The 25,345-nt window shown below is 46.5% G+C and overlaps 2 protein-coding genes across 6 annotated transcripts in view; one reads left to right on the top strand and one right to left on the bottom strand.

Annotated features, from left to right (window-relative positions):
- LOC147033509 (E3 ubiquitin-protein ligase TRIM7-like) overlaps positions 1-25,345 on the top strand; it is a 1,095,521-nt gene that overhangs the window by 1,023,952 nt on the left and 46,224 nt on the right. The window lies entirely within an intron of this gene.
- The window catches only part of LOC147033510 (E3 ubiquitin/ISG15 ligase TRIM25-like), a 38,947-nt gene continuing 15,173 nt past the window's right edge, over positions 1,572-25,345 (bottom strand). For 4 of the 5 annotated variants that reach the window (XM_085855569.1, XM_085855544.1, XM_085855551.1 and 1 more), the window contains 3 exons: positions 21,899-22,026; positions 5,222-5,281; positions 1,572-3,235 (listed from right to left, as the gene is read on the bottom strand). In XM_085855569.1, coding sequence (XP_085711695.1) covers positions 2,709-3,235; positions 5,222-5,281; positions 21,899-22,026 — 715 coding nt within the window. In that variant the 3' untranslated portion in view covers positions 1,572-2,708. The remainder of the gene's footprint in view (positions 3,236-5,221; positions 5,282-21,898; positions 22,027-25,345) is intronic. The other variant, XM_085855559.1, reaches the window with a different exon arrangement.

Here is a 25,345-nt window from a genome sequence, read left to right as displayed (position 1 = left end):
CCTGTGGCACTGCCACCAGCTACTCCATGGGACTTGGCATGATACATAAAAGTTTCTTCCATGGTTTTGTCAACCGCACATCGTTTACCAGGAATGAATGATCGAGCAACACCAATAGCCCCTCTCTTCAAGAGCTCCGTTGCGCCAGGATGTGACAACTCGATGTTGGCAAGGAATGTAGAGAAGGTAGTCAGATATCTGGCATAATTGTGACCCCCGAAACTGAAGAAGAGGCTCGTCATCTGTTGCATGCAGTGCGCGTATAGGAGGAAGTTGTTGTGTTTAATTGCATGGATGAGAGACATCACTAACCGTACATGGTCCATGTACGATATCCACAGTTGACCAGTCTTGCCTAGATGCCCGGACTTCACGCTCTCTCAATACTTCTGATCGCCATCAAGGTAATTCTGTATTGCAGGATCAGACTGGGCTGTTTCCAGGGAATCTTTCGAAGGAGAATCCTCTACATCCAGCAGAATCTTATTTGATTCATCTGGTAATGACGTTAATACCTCGTCTTCAACGATGCTCACAAGGTTCTGTGAGAGTAGAAGTCTCTCAAGACATTCCACTAAGATCTTATGACAGTGCATTGCTCTATCATAGTGCTTACCAGAGAGCACTCCTTGAAGAGAACCTGAAGATATCAACCCTGCTTCCAGCAAGATGTCGGAGAGGCCCGGACCATTCATCTTCTTCCATAAAAGTGACCACAAATGTGTATTTGTCAAAATGTGGTTGATTGAAAACATCGGATATGGATACATGTATATTGGATATGATTTGGGCCTTCTGCATGCCATTTTGATTCCATCCATAACTTGAATTCGACATAAATCGATAAAAGTATAATTTTATGGTGCCCCTATTCAAAAGGTCAAAAAACAGGTAGTGCATCCCAAAATTTTCAATGTTAACATTCATATTCGTGTTCAGTATATCCAGGGGATTCAGAAAAACATAGGTTTGCTGGGAGGTGGGGTGGGGGAGTGCACGGTGGCCATATCTGGCCCATGGCCTATTCGCACCTCTGCCTCAGACTTACCATCCCCGGTCACTGTCCCTCTCAGATACTCAAACCTATTTCCCTTTCTCTAGGTTTCGATATAATCATTTAGGCCATGAGTTCTGATCATCAAATATGGAATCAGATTTCAAATAACAGTTTTTAATAAGCTGATACGATACATTATTAGCTCAACTGGACGATACATTTAGTCAGGTGAGCTTATGCGATCGAACAGTGACCACAACCTTTATCACCCATGACGTACCAAAGTGTATCGACCACATCAAAATCTGCATCTTGTCTGCACTCCTTAAAGGGGTCTACGTGGTGTGGGCAGGAGGAGGAGTTGACCCCCTAAAATAGGAGTTTGCTTTATTCTCCAAAACTACACACACAATTTCAATGAAACTTGACCACAACCTTCATCACCCGTGCGGTACCAAAGTTTGCTCACGGCATTAAAGAATTCAGGGTCTAAGAGGTCTGCGGGGGGTTTGAGTGACTGTTGCTCCTGATCCAGGTGAGCTTCAGGACCAGCAGTCCGATTTTTAAAAAAAAATTTCAATCTTGCCAGGAGACAATAAAATTGCACCGAGCCTCCTCACACAGCCAATCAGTGTTTTAGGCCAGATTTCAACTCGGTAATGAGCACAGATTTTGATGCGATCAATACACCTTTGTTTGGCTTGGAACATCTGGCTTGGCAAGCGATAGCAAGGTGATAGGAAATGAGACACACCGGCAAAAACAAAAACATCACTAATTGGATAACATTCTCAGATTTCACTCCAGATTTTGACACTTATTTAGTCCACGAGATCCGATTCTCAAAGCTGAAATCATATTTTGATAATCCACTTTAATTAGTCCATGGCAGTCCGTTGTGGAAAATGACATCATATAAATGCATGAAATTGCTCCAAGCTCCTAATTTGAAAATGATAGCACCTACAAAAGTGATGTATCCAGCAATTCATAGTTATGTAGCTCAGGCATTCAATGGATATGAGTGAGGAAAGTGAAAAAAACATTGAGCACTTTATCGTTAAGAAACTGTTGCCAGTTGTTCTTGGTCCTGGCATTGTTGAGCAGGCTGAACAAAATGGCGGCTGAAGACCCCCCAACGAGCTGACCAAAATGGCGTGCCGCAATCTTCATAAGGCTTCTTTTGTTGATTTTTTTTGTGATGAGCTCCCCTAAATTATCTTCAAAAGGGGTGTTTAAATTTACCCAAACACCCAATTCTATTGCATGCGCTCCCTTGGAGTTCACTTAGTATGCAAGCAAAGTTTCGGGCTGCTATGTTTCACGGTTTTGCTGCTAGGTTGGAGATTTGGAGGAGACACACAGACCTCTATTATTATTATTATAGACTCGCAAATGCAACCTGTCACTTTGCTGATAGGTATATGAAGGGGTAGAAAGAGGGATGGGAGGGAGAGAGGGGGATAGGAATGGGTGACAGGGGTTAGTTTGGGAGGGAGAAGGGTGGGGAGAGTGCAGACAGGGAGATGAGAGGGTTGGGGGGGGGGGAGGATTCCAGCAGATGTGACACCCAATAGATAAACATTCATCAGTAATAAACATTGTCATGCACAAGTAAATGATTTTATTGATTTGAACCCAAAGTTACCTTCACTTTGTACGTTTCGTGAAATAAACTTTCATCACGAACTGAATGGAAAGAACAAAATCATCAAAACGAGCAAAATCCAACGGAATTATGAACATCATAAACCCCAATAGCGGGTTTAACTGGGTCCGTGAAGTTCCCCCTGAACACGTGCAGGACCCGTGAGTCCCCAAAACACATCAACTCTCCCGCCTCACAATCCAAGAAGAATCCAAACCGTTTAGGGTCGCCTGACATGGGCAGGGGGATCTCTTCATTGTTGTGCAATGCTGTGTATTTATTATTATATTTCCATAAACACCAAGACTGAGGATTCCTTCCCAAACCACACTCTTTTTCTCTCCCTTTCCTCCCCATTGGGTTTAACGAGATTCCGATTCTGCACAAACGACTCAAACTCGCATCGACCTCCCAGTAGTGACGGCCCGAAGAGAAACTCTCAGAGGAAACAACTTGTGGGTAACAATCAAACCGATCAGGGTGTTCCTGGTATGGTTGCTTGGTCTCAGTAAGAGTCGCAGTCCTGAGGTCCTTGGAGATCATGATCCATGGATTTGCAGAGTTTTGGTCCAGATTCAGGTTCCGTCCAACTGCGGTCAGAACGAGACGGGGTCGTGGACATTATTAGACAAATGGACAGAAACACAAACCCATTCAAGTCTTTTTATTACCTTTTTGTTTCTTATTGAACTTCCCATTATTCTCGAGCTTGCTCTTCTACGAGCTTCGATGTTATAGAAAATATAAACATGCGGCTTAAGTACTCAAAATCATAATCATTCCAGCAGAGTAAACATGCAAATGAACTTTTTCTCTTCAACCCCTCCATTGATCACCATGTGGATAACTCTCTTCTGGAGAGGTTTACAAATATGAACCATTGTGTAACAAGTGATGGGACAGTTTAGTTTAAAATGAAGATGTTGAAGTGAAACTGATTTTCTCTCCACTTTGATAAAACAAAAACCAAAACACTCCAAGAGATCAAACAAGGAATGGGTGAAGAAATAAAACTTACGAATGAAGATGGTGTGGGTTATAAGGATGTGGGGAGGGGGGGGGAGGTGGTGTTAAACATGATTTTTTTTTTTTGGAGGGGGGTGTATGTTCTGAGGTTAAAGATCACTCATGATGGGAGATTAATCAAACCAAGGGGGAGGAACCGTGAGGGATCGAAGGGTGAATTTTGATGATATCACTGAAAACCAACAAGGAAATATCTTGTATTCAAATCTTACGATAATGGAGCAAACATGGATGTCACCGAAACTCCAAAATTGACATATGGTGGAAACAGTGCCACCTTTGGTGGTAGCAAAAATGACAAATATAAAATGAATCTCCATGACATGTCCACAGCACATTGCTCACCGAAGGTGGGCCAAGAAGGATATTCACACCCAGAGGGCGGGAGTGTCTGCTTGTTATTATAATAAATAAATTTCCCGTCTGCCAGCGCATCACGAGACTGGGTCTTGGAGTCATGTGTCTGTCTGTCTGTCCAGACAATAACCTTTTTTAACATTTCAGCATTTATCATCAAATCTTCAATAAACCTGTATTTTGTGAATTTGGAGAACACAAATAAATAAAATATATAATTTTTTTTAAAAACTGGTGTTTTCGTCAAGTTTAGTTCGACTCCAAAGTAGACATGAAGGGACTTTGCATTTTAAGATGGTTTCCAATTCACTTTGTATTCTTCCAGACCCCTCAGACTCAGAGTGGATGCTCTTACCATTATGCCAATGAGTCTGATACAGATTCATAGTATAGAAATTTTGAATTTTTTCACTTTCAACTACTTCACTACATTAAAAATACAAAGGTGAAAAGCAAAAATATAGTGCAAATAAATATGTGTACCTAATACGAGCTGTGTACGAGGAATCAAAGTTGACAGAAGACAAAACCAATAAATTTATTTCTGGGTGATGGTTTGGCAATGTATGAGTTCAGTGCATAGTTAATACACACCTGATTGTGATTCGATTTGCAATGATTTTTTTATTTATTATATACTGTATATGACTGAAATGTTTGTCAAGGCGAGATTTTTTTTATGTGAGAGACTGGGAAATATCTTGTTCCTTCTGGATTGTGAACTATCTCGGATAAACGAGCAATTTTGACCGGCTTTTGTTTGTAGAACAATGTTTTAATAGTCATGAAAGTTGTTGGTCTGGTTGTCCTTTGACAGAGCGAGAGGGGATGACCGAGTGGAAAGGGGGGGGGAGAAGAAAAGCCATTCCTTAGTTGTTTTATTTGTTTTATTTTGTACAATGCCGAACCACAGTGCTGTGTTTATCGCTTTCACTTTACTCTTGAAATAAACACAAGTTTGAACCACCTCCAGATTGGACATCGTTCAATTAAATATCCTTTGGGTCTTGTGATACTTGATAAGAGGGCAAATGGAGTTGGAAAATAATTAAGTGGAATGGAGTGAAAAGAAAATATAAAGAAGGAAATAAAATAGAAGAAAAGGAAAGAGTAAAAAAGAAGTAATACGGAATTTGAAATGATCTGAAAATAGGGAGAAGAACTTCCTCCCCATTTCCCTTTACTTCACTTACAAAGACTTCTCAAGTTGTTAGGATCCAACTCAACCATCGCCGGTTGCTCCTCCAGCCCTTCTGTGGAAATGAATAATGATAAACACAAATTACATGTGAAATTCCCTTGTTTCTATGTTTATAAAGACTTTTTTGCCTTTTAGTGAAAAAATCTGCAATAAACATTAGGGGGAGGGGTGGGGGGACAAAAATGGAATCTCCATTTTGTATTAAAGTAAAATTTTATTTTCATTCATGCATTAATCAAATTTAACTGCATTGGAAACACGCTCATTCAGAGCGACAGGGTAAGTTGTGTGTTTTCAGTCATTTTACCTTAATTATACATTTTCTCACACTATGATGTGTGAAAATGACGCTTTAGACTGAGCCGGGGATTGATAAGGGGGTTGTTATTATCCTGACTAATATTTTTGTTGATATTATTATGAATAATATTGTTATTTTGGAATAACGCTGATATTATTATTATTTTGCTCTTATCATTTTATTGCTGAAGTACCATTTTGAATGGGAAAATGTCCTCCGAAGATTAAATGCTTGATGTCCTGCTTCTTATTCTTCTTCTTCACATGATGTATGGATGCCAGCATGTCAATATTATGATGATTTATATGATTATTATTATTATTGTTGTTATTAATTTTGTTATTGCAAGCAACCTCAGAAAAAATGCCACGATAAGCTATTTACCTAGATACGGATTTCACTCAGTGTGGAAAAGCCCCTTGAGAAGAGGGGGGGGGGGGTGTGAAGTTGCCACAACCTCCATCATGTGACCCTTAGTTCTCCTGTCAAGAATGGTTGAGATTGGATTAAGTAATAACCAAATGTATCGTGGTGAAAAAGACAGTCAGATAAATCCCAAATTGCGTATTTTAGTATCATTATTCTTACACTACCCTTTACTGCACTGAAATTGAGTGATCTCTGGTTTGTTTTCTCCACAAGATAGTCAAGAACCTTTCTTAACTGTAACCAGAGATAAAACTCAAGTTCCTGTTAAGTTTGAATCCAAAAGAAAACACAAACAAATGAATTGAACAACATGATTCTCAGAACATGACAATGTGTTATGTGGATCTGAGATCGTTCTTGGTGATATTAATGTGTTTGTCGCTACAGGTTAAGTCAGTGCACCAGTGAAAAAAAATACATTTTAAAATTCCCTTCATCAACTCGATATCTTTCATACAGGGTGTTTCAGAAAGATTGATACAACTTTGACTTCCTGCCATTTCTTTTTTTTTTTGACCTATACCATTTTCCTTTTCAGTGTTTGGTGGTGTAATTGTGGTATTTGCTCCCTGGGAATTTAAGCTCCGTAGCTCAACTATGCCATTGACAGTGATGAAGAAGACAAAAGTAGTGGCTCAGTGGAATGAGACGAAATCATGTGTAGACACACGCCAGAGGTTCTGCCAGCAATATGATCTCAGAACACGTGACGGAACCACAAATTATGCAATTCAACATATTTTGAAAAATTTTGAGCACAAGGGTACAGTGCACAACCAGAGCAAGGGCAACAGTGGCAGGCCAGCATCAGAAAGTGTGTGTGTGGGGGGGGTCATATATATATATATATATATATATATATATATATATATATATATATATATATATATATATATATATATATATATATATATATATATATATATATATTGTTACAGTTCTCGCAAACATATGCATATAACATACAGGTGTCCCAAGTCAGTTTTTCGATTAGTATACGTGCAGATGGATCCCGTCCTTGTGTGTAGTGGGAAGACACGGGGGTACGTTGCGATGGGCTTTTAGTTAGGATTATAAATCATTTTTTCCCCTTTTATTTTATTTCCCCTTTTATTTGATCCATGGTACCTACATCTCGCTTGCTACCCTCGTCTCGTCTCCTGAGCCCAAATCCTGACGGGCACTTTGGGATGGACAAGCGCTTCCACCGTCTACCCGCTGTCAACAGAGACTCGCTTTCTGAGGCAGAATCCCAAGGTTCGTTATAGTAGCTGCGCCACCATTCACATTCCCAAACCCAGACAGGGCGGTGTGGGCGGTCCTTACCAGTGTCTGGCCGAAACCCAACCCAGAAAGGCGGACCACGTGAAGGCCCGGTCCAATCGGGACAGACAATGACGTCGGCTTTGCCATAGCTCCACCCCAAACTCCGTGATCTATAAGGTACGGGGCAATCCTCAAAGTTGAGTTGGATGCGAGGGAAGGTTGTGGTTGGATTTGAAAGGTCGCAGTTGGTTTTGAAAGGGAGAAGTCGGAGTTGGTAGATGCGAAGGACCTCGACCAAGCCTCTGCCTGGTCCCGCTACTGTTGATCCTCACCTTGGACTACGCTCTTCTCAACTCGAGCTCCTTCACGGACATGATCTCCACACGTGCGGCTGTGGACCAAAGTACACAAACTTTGTCGGGTGCCGCACCAAGGAGCATCCCTTTCCCCAGAATGCTCAGGTACTCTAAACTGTGACCCCAACTCCCTCCCACACTGGCTGCAGAAGACCTTTTTCTTTTCATTGGGTTTATTTTGTCCGAGTGTGTGTCAGAGTGTGTTGGCGCCTGTCCGTTCGATGAGCCTGTTTAAGATTTTTATTGTTGTGATTGTTATTGCTTTCATTGTCCCGCGTTAAGTCTGCTCTGTGTCCGCTTTTGTAAGTTGCTTGTAAATTGTCGCACCACACCTCTCTCATCTTCCCCTGCGTAAAACACCCAATAAACCTTTTTGTTGTGCCACATGCTTTTCCCCGCTTATTGTAAATAAATAATTGTAGAAATGTTCCCAGCTGGTCTTTGTCTTTTCCTCCATTGGTCCAGCATGGTGAGAATCTGAGTTTAGCCGGGTCTTAATTCCCGATAATCTGTTCCTTCTAGCTGGTACGTCCAGGGCAGTGCCGCTCGACTGCATCCGATCCGGAAAGGTAGACGGTAGTTGGTAGAGTGATCCGGTTCGGGCAAGGTGTACCAAGGGCGTGGTTCCCCGGTAGTTGAAACCGCGTGGTTAATTAAGTAACTTGTTTCTTGACAGGAGGAGCCTATGCCACGTGGTTGAGGTATTGGCGTCCACGGTCGGTTAAGCGAAACGCCGCGTCACGGAAATATCCGTTACTTCACGGTCGTATCCACGGTCGTTACTTCCCCCACCTTGTGGTCATTCTCCGCCAGACTCCTGGGCCGCAACACTATATATTTATTTATATATATATATATATATATATATATATATATATATATATATATATATATATATATATATATATTATCCCTGTGTCGTAAGAGGCGACCAGGGTTGCGTCAGGAAGGGCATCCGGCGTAAAACATGTGCCAAATCACTATGCGGATCATACAGATGATCCGCTGTGGCAACTCCGAACGGGAGCAGCCGAAAGAAGAAGAAGAAGAAGATATATATATATATATATATATATATATATATATAAATCTATATATATATATATATATATATATATATATATATAAATATACATACATACATACATACATACATACATACATACATACATACATACATACATACATATATATATACATACATACATACATATATATATACATACATATATATATATATTGTTGTGGTTACCAGATTCGCAAACCACCATTCAGGTCCCTTAGGTGAGGTATCTCGGTAAGTGCATGTGTAGTTAGGCCCAAACCCGTTGTCTAGTGGGAATACATGTCATTTATACGTGCTGCGACTCTTCAGGATAGCCCTTTTTCCTTTACTATCTTTATTTTGGACCAATCGCCACCATCACAACCACACCAACCGCCAGGATCACAACCACAACCACCGCTTCACCACAACCGCCACGACCTTTACCGTCACACCGCCACCATCGCATCGCCGTCGTCTCGCGCCACTCATGGGCACCGATGCTGGACTCGTGTAGGGCGCACGTTGAACAGCGTGTACAAAATCACGGATTTTCTGCTTCAAAAACGGATCCAAAACGACACACGCCCACTTTTTGCCGTCCAATCGGTGAGCGAGGGGCGAATTGGCCCCGCCCCCAGGGCGATCGATATATGCAAATTTGTGGATCAAAAAGCCTTCACGCCCACTTTTTGTCGGGCCAATGGGGAGCGAGGTGAAAGGTCAAAGGGAGGGGGTCAAAGGCGAAGTTACGGGGGGATAAAAGGACGGTGTTCGTCAGTAAAAAGGGTAGTAAGAAGTCGGAACGAGGAAGAAGGGGGTAGTAAGAAGTCGGAACGAGGAAGAAAGGAGTAGTAAGAAGTCGGAACGAGGAAGAAGGGAGTCGTAAAGGTCGGAACGAGGCGAAGGAGAGTCGGAACGGAGGGGACGAGCTGTGGAGAGGCGGCGAGTCGGACGAAGGGTGCTCGCGTCGTGCAAGGAGCTGCGCGCCCGAGGGAGGCCGGCAGCGCGACCTGGCCGAGGTGGAGACGCTCGTCGCACATAATAAAGATCCTCTATACCCCGAGCATCAGCAACCCCCTCCCGTTTCCCCCCCGCGCTGAGATAGTGCGACCAAGGGGGCCCCGTTCCCACCCCCTGCCAGGCACTGTCCACGAGGCCCGCGGGTTGCGGGGCCATCGCCGCTCCGCGTCTCATCACCAGACGGGTAGGCCCGACCTGGTCTCGGCCTCAGGCCTACCTCATTCTTGAGGGTATTTCTTTTCCTTGGTTTTGGGTATGTGTTGTCGGCGCCGTCTGTGAAGTAGAATTGTATAAGTGTTGCCGTGTGCTCGGTAGTCGGAATTAGCTGTGCACTGTGTTTTCACTTTTATGTTTGCTTTTGTGTAAATGGAATTGTGTTTTCTTTTTGTGTGCATTTGGTGGAATTGTATTTGTGTGCTTTCCGTTCGTCGCGAATAAATGTGCTTTATTGTTGAACTGTTTCCCGCTTCGCTTCGTCTTTTCCCCCATTGAACCCCCATCTTGCTTCACGTAAAGGGTTGGTAGTGGGCTGAATACGCTGATAATTAATCGAACCGTCGAGGTCGACGATAACACCGCTCGGTTATTCTGATAGTACGGAACGGGTCGCTTAAGCGGCCCGTGTCCGAAGTCCACCTGCGGCGAGGTGCGATCGCCCGGTCTACCCTCCGCCTCGGTACTTAGGTAGTCTGAATTTGGCGAGCATCCCTATCCCACGCGCGGGCTGACTGGCTCGATCGCGGTGAGATCGAAAGGTCCACCCCGTGACTGGTTCCCGGCGTTAGTCCGAGAGGGTCACGACTGATTGTCCGTCCGGTGGGCGACGTGCCGCGATTCGAGTTACGTGGCCGGCCGCACGCCGGCGGGCGCGAAATCCGCAACACTGGTGTCAGGAGTGGGATACAAATTCATCGCCTCCTCGCGGCACTGGTATCGGAGAACAGGAAAACAGGCTCTCCTGTCTCCGGCTAAATTCACGGGAATCGGTCCAGGGGTGAGAGAAGCGACCCCCCGATTCCCTCCAAATTACGAGCGAGCAAATTAACCCTTCACGAGAAGCAAGATGGCGTCTCAAGGCGAGCGGGAGCCGGGGGTATTAGAAATGGATGTAGAATGTGTAGGATCCATGGTCCAGGATGGAATCCCTCGAGCAGGAAATGTTGATTGTGCAGGAACACGGACTCGCCCAACTGAACCCAGGGCCCGAGGCGGCAGCGGCCGCGGTGTATGACACTTCCCCCCCTCTCCACCAAGACCCTTCCTCAACCCTTGCCGAAACGGCTCAGCTGAGTGCATCCAACATGGTCTAGCTATGGCAGCCATGCTGGCGGCAATGAACAAACAAATGAATGAAGTGAAACGACGATGGATACAAATACAAATGAAATAAAAAACGAAATGAAAGGCATGAACGAAACGATGGATGCGAATACACAGCAAATGAGAAAAGAAATGAAAGAACTACGGGGTGAGACGCAGAACATGGGCCGATGCCTGCAGGCGGGCATGAAGGCCGTGACCAGGGAGCTGGGAATGGCGACTCCACGGTGTGGGAGCAAACGAGCTGGGTGGGGGGTGCAACGGCTGACAGGCCCGCGCGGTGGGAGGCGGGTGAAAAAATACCCGTGGAACGTGTTGGGCGAGGGTCGTGACGATGAACGAAAGGGAAAAAGTAAATGGGGAGACCAAAACGTGTGAGACGAGACACGAGGTGACGACAACAGAAATAATAGTTGAGACAAGGGAGGTAAAGGGTGAAGAGTTGGCAGAGACACGGGAGATGGGAACGATAGAGGGAAGACTACACGATGAAGACGGGGTAAGTGACGCGCACGCACACACGGAGGTAGTGGAGGACAATGGGGGTGAGCTCGCGGGAGCGTGTAGGGACCCGGTGCGAGCAGCGGGATGGCCTCCTCCAGGAACGAGGGGAGGGAGTATGCCCCTGAGGCGCAGTCACGACCAGGTGAGTTCGGTCGTGTTTTGCGAGGTTGAGGGGACGAGTGCGGTGGACGGGTGCACGGAGAGCTTGGGGGGTATGGAGGCCCCGGAGACCCTTGTGGGGACACGAATCCCCAGTATGGTTGTCCCTGTGTGTGTGGTGCAAGGCGTGAGTGCGTCCCCGTGTGTGGAAGCGACCCCGTGTGTGAGTGGTGTGGTGGCGATGGTGGCAGAGGACGTGCTTCCCAGCACGCCGGGTGTGGATGAGGCACCGTGCAGGGTGTGAGAGGCCGTGTGTGTGGATGAAACGGCCAGTATGAATGAGGCACCACGTGTGAGTGGTGTGGTGGCGATGGTGCCGGAGTACGTGCTTCCCAGCACGCCGTGTGTGGATGAGGCACCGTGTGTGTGAGAGAGGCCGTGTGTGTGAGTGAAACGGCCAGTGTGGATGAGGCACCGCGGGTGAGTGCCCCCGCGCGAGTGAATGGAGCACCACGTGTGAGTAGTATGGTTTGTGTGAGTAGTGAGGCACGCGTGAGTGAACGGCCGTGTGCAAGGTCGCTGTGTGCCAGGGAGACCGTGTGTGTGAGAGAGCGGGTATGAGAGGGAGATGTCGTTGGCATGCGGGAGCACGCAGCCGCGTCTCCCGGGGTGAGTGTGAGGGTGTGGACTGTGGGGGTCGTGACAGGCAGGTATGCGGGGGTGGAATGGCGACGGAGACGGCGACAGAGGAAAGAAAGCGGAGTAGCGGCTGTAGTTGTTTCGAGGAGCGTGCCGGGTTCACCCAGCAGTGAGCACGCGGGTTCGTGCTGTGCAACGCACGAGACCACCACGTGCTCGCTTGCGAGAGTGAAGTCCCGGTCCGGAAACGCACGCGGTGGATTTGCCGATCCCGCGGACGGACAAAGTTTAGGCAGGTAAACGGATTTGGACCGGACGGGTTCTCCACGCGATCGTGTGTGTTAAGCTCCAACGGGCAAAGCACATGTGTTCGCGTGGGGAACCCCTCGAGACGTGGGGCTTTTTTTTTTTTCTGCGCACGGTGACGTCATGGCTGCACGTGGGGTTGGAATCCGGCAGGAGGGGTATCTCTGCCGGATGGTCCCGTCCAAGGAGGGACGAGGAACACGTGCAGCTGCATGACGTCACGGGCAGTTGCAAGGTGCAAAGAGCGCGAGTTGCCGCGCAGGTGCTGCGCATGGAAAAAAAAAACAAAAGAAAAAGCAAGCCTCACTTTCGGGTGTACAGGATTCCTGGGAAAGGGGTGGAAGACCCCCTTATCCTGGGCACAGGATGGAAACTAGTTAGGGGGAAGGGTTAGCTTAGCTAGACCGACTTCATGGGGCAGGGGTAAGTCCTCATGGAGTCCGTGGAATGGATTAGTTAGAGGGATTGTAGCCAGATTTAGGATGGGAAAATGGGAAATAAAATGATTTATTTGGGAACAGTGACAGACTTGTGGATGTGTAGAGGGGACGTAGTTTAGCTACGTAGTGTTAAAAGGAACGTGCTACTAGTTTAAGGGACGACGTGGGAGCACGAGTTAGTTAGGGGATGTAGTTAGGAGGATGGCAGAGTTCAGTGGTGTGTGTGTTGAGTTGTTGGTGAGTGAATTGGAAGCATGTGCTTGGTGAGTGAGTGAGGCCAGCGGGTCTGTGTGAATGGAGCGAATGGGGAATGCATGGTGCGATGAGTGATTGGGGGGAGGAGTGACTCCCGCCCAAGGGACCCCCGGGGTCAGTGTAGAGTGAGTTAGCTGGGTTAGTCAAATTGAAAAATGGAGGTCGTTTTGTTGTTGGTGGGAAAGTAGGCTCGAGACCCATTTGGAGGGGTGCAGGAGCCCTGTTGACGGGCTTGGGAGCGTGGCTGCGAAAGGTGAGTATCGCTGAGTGGGTACCCCGGGCACCAGGCTAGTCGGTCGCGGTAGGCCATGGGCCCATGGGGGGCCGGGATAGAGTAGGCGTCACGGGTGCGCCTGCTTGGTGCGGGGGGCCCGGGCGCCATTAGCCGCGTGGGCAGTGCAGTGGGCACGGGTGACCTCGGAAAGGGGCCCGGGAGGCCGGCCTGGCCCGTGTGCGTTTCAGGGGAGGTGCCATGGGGGGCACTCCCTGGTGTTAGGGAGCTGGTAGGCTCGGAGGCAGTGTAGTGCCCGGGGGTGCCATAGCGGGAGAATCGGCAGAGGGTCGTGCCTGCCAAAGGGAGCCACGTGTCCCAGCCAGGAGACCGTGTGAGGGCACGGAGAGAAAATTGGGGGGTGAGGCCCGAAATTGTGAGGACACCAACACAGGCGACGGGAATCTGGGTTGTTAGAACCAATAGTTTAAGCGAGAGGCGCTTGTTGAAAGCCCCGGGGTAGTTTAACGGTTAAATGGTTAGGGTAGATTAGGAGATGTACCCCTCCGCACCATCCATCCCCTCGCTCTCGTTGTGGGCCGCTGGACCCACTTTGGGTTAGATCGCTGAACTCTGGGGAGGCCATTCTGAGGCTTGAGTTGGGCCTCGACACAGGACGTTAGCTCTCCCTTGTTCCCCTCCGGGAAGGGAACGTAGGGGTTGGGAGTAGGCTAGGTGACAGAATAGGTTAGCCGAACAAGGACGATAAAGGGGTTAGGGGACGATTTATAGTGGGGAAGTAAAAATAAACAACAAAAAAAATAAGTTGGGGCTAAATTGGGGTTTGACAAATTAAGGGAGTGGGTATGTACAGTGACAGGCAAAGGCGATAGGTTGGGAGGGAGACGGGTAGGTAGGTCCGAGCCCGCCTTCCAAGTGGCCAGCACCACCGCACTCCCTCCACCAACTTCCACTGACGGCAAAGGCTGGCCAACTTCATCGGCTGGCCGTGTTTTGCTTCAAGGCGGAGGCCGGCCAACTTCATCGGCAGCTGTTGTTTTGCTGCAGGGCCTGTGCCGGCCAGTTCATCTGCTGGCTGTTTTTCTTCAAGGCCTGTGCCGGCCAGTTCATCTGCCGGCTGTGTTTGCCTGCAGCGGCCTTCTTCTGCGGGCTGCGTTTGCCTGCTGCCTTTGCCATGCCATGCCCACTGCCCCTGTTCACCAGCCCCGTTCAATTTTTGCTTTGCCCCCCCCCCCTGTTCATTTCCATGTGCGCCAGGATCCGCAAGGCAACAGTTTGCAAGCTGCGAGAACTGCCCTGTTGGCAGCTACAACACGGGCCTGCAGTGGCGGCCCGTGCACCGTGTTTGTGTTCATGCATCCATTCGTTGTGCTCATTGCGTGTGCCACTTGAGCTGGCACGGAGACTGCGTTGTGCAGCCCAAGCACCGTTGTGGTTCACTGAGTTCAGTTCAAAAGGGAAGGCCTTGGACTGCGTGTGAGCAGCCAGCCACGTTCCCTGTCACCTGCATTGTTTGAGCCAGAGACTGCATGCGGGCAGCCTGGCTCCCTGCTAACTGCTTTTCTTTTGCAGAGTTCAGTGATCCTGGGCCATGGTTTAGTGTAAGATTTGTAAGTTAAGGTAAGATGTACTGTACATATGAGTGCCCTCTCGGCATGTTTGTCTTAGCGCCTGCAATTTTATTTAAGTCGTCCGTATGAGTGAGTTTGTTTAGATAGTTACGCAGCCCTCAGGTTATTTATTTTGGGGACACGAATACCATGAATGTCGCACCTAGGGATCCGTAGGTAAAATGTACTAGGGGAAAACTACACATGGATGGCACACGAAAATTTGATGACTCGGGACGAGTCTGTAAAAAGGGAGGGGGGGGAGTGTTGTGGTTACCAGATTCGCAAACCACCATTCAGGTCCCTTAGGTGAGGTATCTCGGTAAGTGCATGTGTAGTTAGGCCCAAACCCGTTGTCTAGTGGGAATACATGTCATTTATACGTGCTGCGACTCTTCAGGATAGCCGTTTTTCTTTACTATCTTTATTTTGGACCAATCGCCACCATCACAACCACAACATCAACCACCGACCACAACCACCGCTTCACCACAACCGCCACGACCTTTACCGCCACAACTCGCCACCATCGCACGCCGGCTGCCTCGCGCCACTCATGGGCACCGATGCTGGACTCGTGTAGGGCGCACGTTGAACAGCGTGTACAAAATCACGGATTTTCTGCTTCAAAAACGGATCCAAAACGACACACGCCCACTTTTTGCCGTCCAATCGGTGAGCGAGGGGCGAATTGGCCCCGCCCCCAGGGCGATCGATATATGCAAATTTGTGGATCAAAAAGCCTTCACGCCCACTTTTTGTCGGGCCAATGGGGAGCGAGGTGAAAGGTCAAAGGGAGGGGGTCAAAGGCGAAGTTACGGGGGGGATAAAAGGACGGTGTTCGTCAGTAAAAAGGAGTAGTAAGAAGTCGGAACGAGGAAGAAGGGGGTAGTAAGAAGTCGGAACGAGGAAGAAAGGAGTAGTAAGAAGTCGGAACGAGGAAGAAGGGAGTCGTAAAGGTCGGAACGAGGCGAAGGAGAGTCGGAACGGAGGGGACGAGCTGTGGAGAGGCGGCGAGTCGGACGAAGGGTGCTCGCGTCGTGCAAGGAGCTGCGCGCCCGAGGGAGGCCGGCAGCGCGACCGGGCCGAGGTGGAGACGCTCGTCGCACATAATAAAGATCCTCTATACCCCGAGCATCAGCAACCCCCCTCCTGTTTCCCCCCGCGCTGAGATAGTGCGACCAAGGGGGCCCCGTTCCCACCCCCTGCCAGGCACTGTCCACGAGGCCCGCGGGTTGCGGGCCATCGCGCGCTCCGCGTCTCATCACCAGACGGGTAGGCCCGACCTGGTCTCGGCCCCAGGCCTACCTCATTCTTGAGGGTATTTCTTTTCCTTGGTTTTGGGTATGTGTTGTCGGCGCCGTCTGTGAAGTAGAATTGTATAAGTGTTGCCGTGTGCTCGGTAGTCGGAATTAGCTCTGCACTGTGTTTTCACTTTTATGTTTGCTTTTTGTGTAAAATGGAATTGTGTTTTCTTTTTTGTGTGTGCATTTGGTGGAATTGTATTTGTGTGCTTTCCGTTCGTCGCGAATAAATGTGCTTTATTGTTGAACTGTTTCCCGCTTCGCTTCGTCTTTTCCCCATTGAACCCCCATCTTGCTTCACGTAAAGGGCTGGTAGTGGGCTGAATACGCCCGATAATTAATCGAACCGTCGAGGTCGACGATAACACCGCCGGTTATTCTGATAGTACGGAACGGGTCGCTTAAGTGGCCCGTGTCCGAAGTCGACCTGCGGCGAGGTGCGATCGCCCGTCTACCTCCGCGTGGGTACTTAGGTAGTCGAATTTGGCGAGCAACCCTATCCCACGCGGGGGCTGATTGGCCTCGACCGCGGTGAGACCGAAAGGTCCACCCGTGACTGGTTCCCGGCGTTAGTCCGAGAGGGTCACGACTGGATTGTCCGTCCGGTGGGCGACGTGCCGCGATTCGAGTTACGTGGCCGTCGCACGCCGGCGGGCGCGAAATCCGCAACAATATATATATATATATATATATATATATATATATATATATATATATATATATATATATATATATATGAGCCTGGTGTTGGCGCAGTGGTTAGGGCAGCGGCTTGGGATCCAAAAGGTCCTGAGTTCAAGCCCCGTTGGGCCACTGAATTAATACACCAGGGGGTTGACTCAGCCTGTCATCCTTCCGAGGTCGGCGAAATGAGTACCAGTGTACTGGGCCGGTGTATACCCCAGTTAAAATAGGTGTACCATATCCCTGTGTCGTAAGAGGCGACCAGGGTTGCGTCAGGAAGGGCATCCGGCGTAAAACATGTGCCAAATCACTATGTGGATCATACGGATGATCCGCTGTGGCGACCCCTAACGGGAGCAGCCGAAAGAAGAAGAAGAAGATATATATATATATATATATATATATACATATACATATATATACATATATATATATATATACATATACATATATATACATATATATATATATATACATATACATATATATACATATATATATATATATACATATACATATATATATATACATATATATATATATATATACATATACATATATATATATATACATATACATATACATATACATATATATATATATATATATATATATATATATACATATACATATATATATGTATATATATATACACAAACATCCAACCAGTGGGGCCATTCTCTGTGCAGAGCGTTGGTGCTGCCTAAGCAGTCTCCTTGGCTATTGGACACAATCCTGAAGGGTCGCCACTCCGACACAGGATAAAAGCAAGCTGGCACTCATTTTGCTGACCTAGGAAGAATGACAGGCAGAATCAACCCCACCAGGTATTAATTCAACAGCCGAGTGGGATTTGAACTGAGGATCCTAAGATCCCAAGCCCACCTCCCGAACCATTAAACCAACACTAGGCATATGAACATACAAATATATATATATATATATATATATATATATATATATATATATATATATATATATATATATATATTGTTGAGGTTTCCCGCCGGCACGTCGCCATGAGCACGACCCTCGATGAAGCAGTGGGGCCGTCTCGGCTCGATCGCCCGGAATTTACAGATCGCCGGCCCGGGTAAGTCCGATTCGACGGGTCCTGGTTATTTTGGACCGAAATACGCCAATGGGGAGATCACGTGGGGTAGGGTTAATTGCCAACTTCAACTTACCTAAGTACCCACGTGATCCAGCTACCGGGATACTTCACCCTCAGCGGAACTCATACGGAAGCGAGCCGCTTAAGCAGCCCATTCCGTGTGCGTAGCCGTGCGGTGATATTGCCGAATTCCGCCGGCCCGATTATCTTGTGACCCTGGCAATGGTCGACTAATCCCTCACACGCACGACATGCTCAGCCAATGAAGGAAATGACACGACGAGCTGAGTACATTTAACAATTGGAGTTTTTATTACAAATAATGAGGGAATTGTTAGGGAGCACACAAGGGAAGATTTATACCGAATAAAAGAAATGCAAATAATATACAGCACAGGCACTTATGCAATTTTACTACTTACAAGACGGGCGCCACAAACAGACACACGCACACCCAGACAGAAATGGTGGCTATTGCCTTTAATATTACTTTCAGCTCAGAGGGACAGGCGAGCTGAAAGCCAGGGTCTATCTTGGACCTGTCCTCGACGCGACGAAGACCCAACAGGATGACGTCTCCAGAACAGCTTGATAACCACCAAGACCAGCACGACGAGCCCAGCAAGGCGAGCGCTCCAGCAAGATGAACCCTCAGCACGTGCGCAGACCGTGCTGATCACTGAACAGCGAACTTTCAACGTGCCGATCCCAGTACAGAACGAACGAACAGCTGGACTCCTTTTTGCGCACAGACTGCACTATCTTTTTTATCTCCCTCGCCTCAAAGGGGGGGGGGGGGAGGAGAGGGGCGCCTCCTCGCAACTCCGTCCTCTCCCGTTGCGGGCCCGGATTGGCTGAGTCACGGTCACCCCACCCGCTGCACGCCGATTGGTCGAGGGCCACCGCGTGGCTCCTCCCTGAACCCTGCCTTCTCCACACCGGACGACCTTCTGCGCATGCGCCCTCGTCAATCCTCCCATTCGCCAAAACGGGCAGCAAACCCCCCTATTGACCAGGTGGTGTGGTGACAGGAGTGAAGCGAAGGCAAGGGCAATGCGGTGCGGTCGGCGGTGGAGTCAATGATGTAGTTGGTGGTGTAAAAAATGACTAAAAGAAAACCTGACTATTAAAACAACTTCACAGCACAGGAAAATTTAATTACCCATTAGACTAGGGTCGGGATCCTAACTGGCAACAAGTACTTACCGATATAACTGAGCTAAAGGACCTTAACGTTGAGTGCGATAGCTTTCCAAATCCACAACACTACCCCCTCCCCTTTTTACAGACTCGTCCTGAGTCGTCAAATTTTTGTGTGCCTTCATGTGCAAGTTCTCCCCTAATACATTTTACCTTCGGATCCCTGAGTGCGACATTTTGTGTATACGTGTCCCAAAAATAAATAACCTACTGCGCTGCGTAACTACCGAAGCAACTCACACAGACTCATTCGGACAACTTATCTAAATTGCCGGCGCTAAAACACACGTGCAGGTGAGGGTCCACATATTTACACACTATTCACCTTAGCTTATAAATTTACACTACACCATGGCCCAGTACTGATGGACTCTGTGGGAACAAGGGCATGGCAAAGTTAGTCAGTATATATATATATATATATATATATATATATATATATATATATATATATATATATATATGAGGGTGGGGGCTCTGCAGCTGAAGGTCGGATGTCTTCGGGGCCTGTTCAAAAGGCCCCGTAGTCTGTCACTGAACCTTCTGCTTTGTCTTCAGCTGTTGGAAGCAACTCACCCAAACCCGGCATGCCATATGCCATCCCACAGGCCATTTGAAGAGGGTAGCCAGGCTGCCCAAATGTAGTCTCTGGCTCCCTGCGCAGGATCAAGAAGGGAGCCGGCTGCCCAATGCAGTCCCAGGCTTCCCCCTTTATATGAGCAAGATGGTAGCCGGCTGCCCAATGAAGTCCCAGGCTCCCCCCTTTATATGAGCAAGATGGTAGCCGGCTGCCCAATGCAGTCCCAGGCTTCCCCCTTTATATGAGCAAGATGGTAGCCGGCTGCCCAATGAAGTCCCAGGCTCCCCCCTTGACATGAGCAAGATGGATGACGCAAGCAAACACAAAACTTGTTGAAGTGTTCCCTTGTTTTTTGCATCCACCTGTTGTGTACACCTGTTGCACCATGGAAAGCATGTTGGATTTTTGCTCTCTGTAACCTCACTCTTCCCTGATACATGATTTGTGATATATAAAAAACATTGCCATTCGCTTCTTTTCTAAAAATTTCTCTTCCTGTTTCCCTCCCATATTTGTCACGTTTTGTGTTCCTTATAATTTTCTACTATAAATGGGTGTGTGTGTGTGTGTGTGTGTGTGTGTGTGTGTGTGTGTGTGTGTGTGTGTGTGTGTGTGTGTGTGTGTGTGTGTGTGTGTGTGTGTGTGTGTGTGTGTGTGTGAGGCATACTTTTTGTGTATTAATTACGTTCGTCTATTCATTAATTATGCACTATTGGAATTTACCTTTTGACCCTTTCGCCTGCTGAGACCCCTCCGACCTTCGAAGACCCTTTGAGACCCCCAATATCCTTAAGACCCCTAAAGACCCTTAATACCTATCGGACTCAAAATACCCTGAGGATCCAAAAGACCCAAAACATCCAGAAGATGCAAAAGACTCTGAGGACCCCAAAGACCCAAAAGATGCAGAAGAACCAAAAGAACCAGAAGACCCAGTGGACCCAAACGTTCCCAAGGATGCAAAAGTCCCTGAGGACCCAGAAGATAGAAAAGTTCCCAAAGAACCAAAAGACTCCAAAGACCCAGAGGACCTCAAAGACCCAAAATACCTTGTAGACCCTTTAAGACTCTCCTATAAATGGATGAGGTGTGTGTGTGTGTGTGTGTGTGTGTGTGTGTGTGTGTGTGTGTGTGTGTGTGTGTGTGTGTGTGTGTGTGTGTGTGTGTGTGTGTGTGTGTGTGTGAGGCATGATTTTGGTAGAGTTATACTACAGCATTCTGATGTGGAATGTGACACACCAAAATAATTATCATCACCTCCTGAGTTGATTCGGCTAATTACAAAAATTCCGTTCCAATTGCCATGTTTTAAAGGCACGCCATGTTAAGGTATATAAAGCAGCTTAATGCGTCCTTCTACCACCGCATGACATTCTAATTTCAAAATAAATAACAAAAACAACGATAACATTGCCACAAAGCATATATTAATTAATAATAACTAGTGTGGGCCCGTACGTGCATGCCCGTATGTGCGTGGCCGTACGTGCAAAAAAGAAGAAAAAAGAAGAAGAATTGTGACGTCATAGCACTGTGTCCTGTCATTGGTTTGGTAAATAAATGGCCATAACTTGGGAACCACTTGTCCAATTAATATCAAACCTTGATAAGGCACATCCTCAGGTCCCCAGCAAACCTGGCAAGTTTCAATTCGATTGGACCAGTGGTTGTCGAGAAACAGCGGTCACAGACACACACACAGACACACAGAGATTGTTGGAATTATAGATAGATAATATTTACAACAATAATAAGATTAGTAGTATCGTTTGAAAATAATAATAGCAAACGTATAATCCCCGCACTGGCCCCAATCAGATCTGGGCTTGGTGAAAGGCAAGCTCATGCTTAAGCAGTGCAGCAGGCAGGTATGCAACAAGGATGTGAAGACCAATGATAATTTGGTCCTTCGGACGAACAGGACTGCTAGTCTTTATAAACTGTCTAGTTTGTGTCACTCACTCTGTATATTCTCCAGGACGTTCTTGTTGAGCTTGATGAGCGCGTCCAAATTATTCTCCTCCTTCGAGAAGTCCAGAACTGTGAGCGGTGTCGCCTTCATGGAATTAAAGTCTGACATGGTCTTGATCCTTGGAATAAAATGTAAAAACATCAGTTTAATAAATTTTTGGAGAAGAAAATATTGTTAAAATAATACATTTTTTACATATCAAAAACAAATCATCTGTAAAAGAGTGGTAAATAATTAAAACCATAAAATAAATTGAGTGTATTTTTGTATTTTTATTCAGAAGTCTAGATTCTAGAGGAGCTCAATCAATGGGTATAAAGGAAATAGAAAGACAATAACTTATGGACAGTTTGGAAAGAGTGGGTCAGTGAGGGTTTAAGAGAATGAGGTGTGCTTTGGAGAAAGAACAAGTCAATGAAGAATGACATGATTGAAAGATGAGATGAAGAGCACGAGGCAAACAACGGACACTGTGGGTCAGTTGGTCCCGGATTCGGCTTCCTGACAGGAGATGGACAGAAGAAAGGGCAAGTTCAGAAGATATGTGATTTAAAAAAAAAAACTGTCTGTCTGCAGTGTGCAAGACATGGGTGAGAATGATCTAACAACTTGTTTACAGTGGACAGAAAGGAGACCCAAGACTCAGCCCCCCTTTGTCTCTGTATGTGAGTCAGATATCTCAAAAAGTTACAGATGGATTCAGACGAAACTTGATGAGCAGGTTGTGTGTGTCACGAGGACAAATTGGTTCGATTTTGGTGAAGATCCGGATCTGGATACGAGAATTTTAAAAATGATTCTTTACCATTGAGAAATGGGGCCAAAAGCGATATATTGCATGATATCTCAAAAAGTTGTGGACGGGTTGTGACAAACCTAGGTGGATGGGTTGCTTTGGTGATAAGAACAACTTGATTCGATTTTGGTTTAGGTCCAGATCCAGATCCAGCTTATCGGTGAGATACAAAAGTTAAACTGTTCAACCTGGCAGAGGTATGTGCTCCAACGAGTGCTGTTTTAGTTTGAAATGGTTTTGAAGGGAATATGAGGGTGAGGAAGATGGGAGAGAGGTGAGGAGGAGGAGGAGGAGGAGGAGGAGGAGATGAGGAAGAGAGAGAGCGTTTTAGGGTGAGGAGTATGGGAAAGAGCAAGGATAAGGACAGGAAGGAATGAACTCAACAAGATAAACTCAAATGAGGATCACAAAGGAGGGAACAAAATGTGGAGGGGTGAGGCAGTGAGGTGTAAGGCTGCTTGAGAAACGATGAAGAAAATTTAAAAGGAACAAAGATTGAGATTTGAGATCTGGAGAAAGGAAACAGACCATGAGGAACAAGAACGATGAACAAAACAGAATTTGTAAAGATTTAACTTTGTGCCCAATTAAAAATACAAAGGACATTTATAATGACCCTCCTCCCTCAACCCAAAACTGTTCATTTATATGTCAGAAATGGAGAAGGAAATCGAGGGAGGAGAGGAGTCAAGCACACGAGGGCAACTGAGTAAACTGAATATGGAACATTTTGTTTCACCATGACTACACGTACGTCTATTAATTACGTACTATTTGAATGCACATTTTAACCCTTTTGACCTCTTAGACTGATGAGACCCCTTAGGGCTTAGACCCTTGAAGACACAGTTAGACATTTACACCATTTAGACCCCTTTAACCCCTCGATACCTTGAGACCCACTAAAGCCCTCTAAAACCTTAACGCCCCGAACCAAGACCTTTGAAGACACTCACGACCATTAAGAACTCAAGACCCTTTAAGACCCCTTAACCCTACGACCCTTAAGTACCCTAAGATGCCTAAAACCCCCAAAGACCACCAAGACCCCAATACCCTTTAATACCCCGAAGACCCGAGAGACCCATAAAGACCCCCAATAACCATAAGATCCTTAAAGACCCTCAAATACCCCTAAGACCCCATAATTCCCCAAAGATCCATGAAGACCACCAAGACCCCTTAAGATGCTTAAGACTCCCATGATCCAAAGACCCCCTCATGACCCTTAAGACCCCCATAACCCTTTACACACCCAAGACTCTTAAGATCCTCTAAGTCGCCCTAAGACCCGAAGCCCTCCCAAGACCTTCAAGACCCCCTAAGACACCTTTTACCTTTTAAGGCCCTTTTGACACTTTAGACACATTTACACTCCTTCACCATTTAGACCTTAACACCATTTAGATCCCTTACACCCTTTACACAGGTCAGACAGCTTGGTCCCTTAACCATTTCGAGCTTTAGACCTACTTAGATGCTTGAGAAATTGGACCCTTACGACCCCTTAAACCGTAACTACTATTGGAAGATACCCTTTAGAGTATGAGAACATCTCAAACCTTTGATGCATACACCACGCAAACATATTTTGTCTTCTTGCAAAATACAGACTACACTTTTTCAGCAGATAATACGCAAACTCGACCCACCCAGTGTGTGGGTACTCTGCTAATTCAAAATAAAAACAAATATATGAAGTCATTCAGGACTCACAATCAGAGCAATGAACATGACATGAAGTTTAAAAAAATTAAAAATCCAGCAACAGCAGCAACACCAACAACAAATGGACTGAGTGTAATCTGAAGTCAATCTTTTAGCCTTGCAGGAGCAAAGCAAGCCTTGTGAGAAGCCAGAACTGAAAGCTCTTTCATGGAGAATGTATATATTAAACTAGAACGGGCACTCAGTAGAGCGCATACCTTCGTCAACGCTACCCCCCCCCCCCAGAAACCGTTGATTGTGAGGGTATTTAATCCCATACCACATCTGCCATCTCATATGTGTTATGATGGCTTAAAAACATTAAATTTCCTGTGTCATATCGTATATCACAAGACTGGGCATTGAATTCACAACATTTTGGCATTGGTTGCATGCAAATTGGATAAAAATCGACCGCACTCTGGCAAAATGACGATTTTGACCTTTTCATGACCTCGACCTTGACCTTTGTACTCTTAATTTTGTAATTGGTATTAGAGTGTGGGGAAAAGAACAGTCAACATTTTGGTGTTGGTTTCATGCAAATCGGATAAGAATTGACCGTGTTATGACTAAAACCGCACATTTTGCAATGTCGTGACCCCCCCCGACTTTTGACTCCCAACCGCTAATAAGGGTTATTACGTCATTGTGTCATGTCACATATCACAAGATGGGGCATTGAATTCTGAACATTTTGGGATTAGTTGCATGCAAATTGGATACAAATTGACCGCGCTATGGTAAAAAGACGATTTTGACCTTTTCATGACCTTGACCTTGGCCTTTGACCCGATCGCTCCCAAAATCTAATCAAATGGTCCTCGGATAATAACCAATCATCCCACCAAATTTGCTGCGATTCAGTTCAATACTTTTGGAGTTATGCGAATAACAAACAAACAAACAAACACACATATTCACAAATAAATAA

Source organism: Eptatretus burgeri, chromosome 2 (assembly GCF_056783735.1).
Source record: "Eptatretus burgeri isolate ZD-2024b chromosome 2, Ebu_testis_v1, whole genome shotgun sequence".
In the NCBI taxonomy this organism is placed as follows: domain Eukaryota; kingdom Metazoa; phylum Chordata; class Myxini; order Myxiniformes; family Myxinidae; genus Eptatretus; species Eptatretus burgeri.
This window is presented reverse-complemented; position numbering and strand designations above follow the sequence as displayed.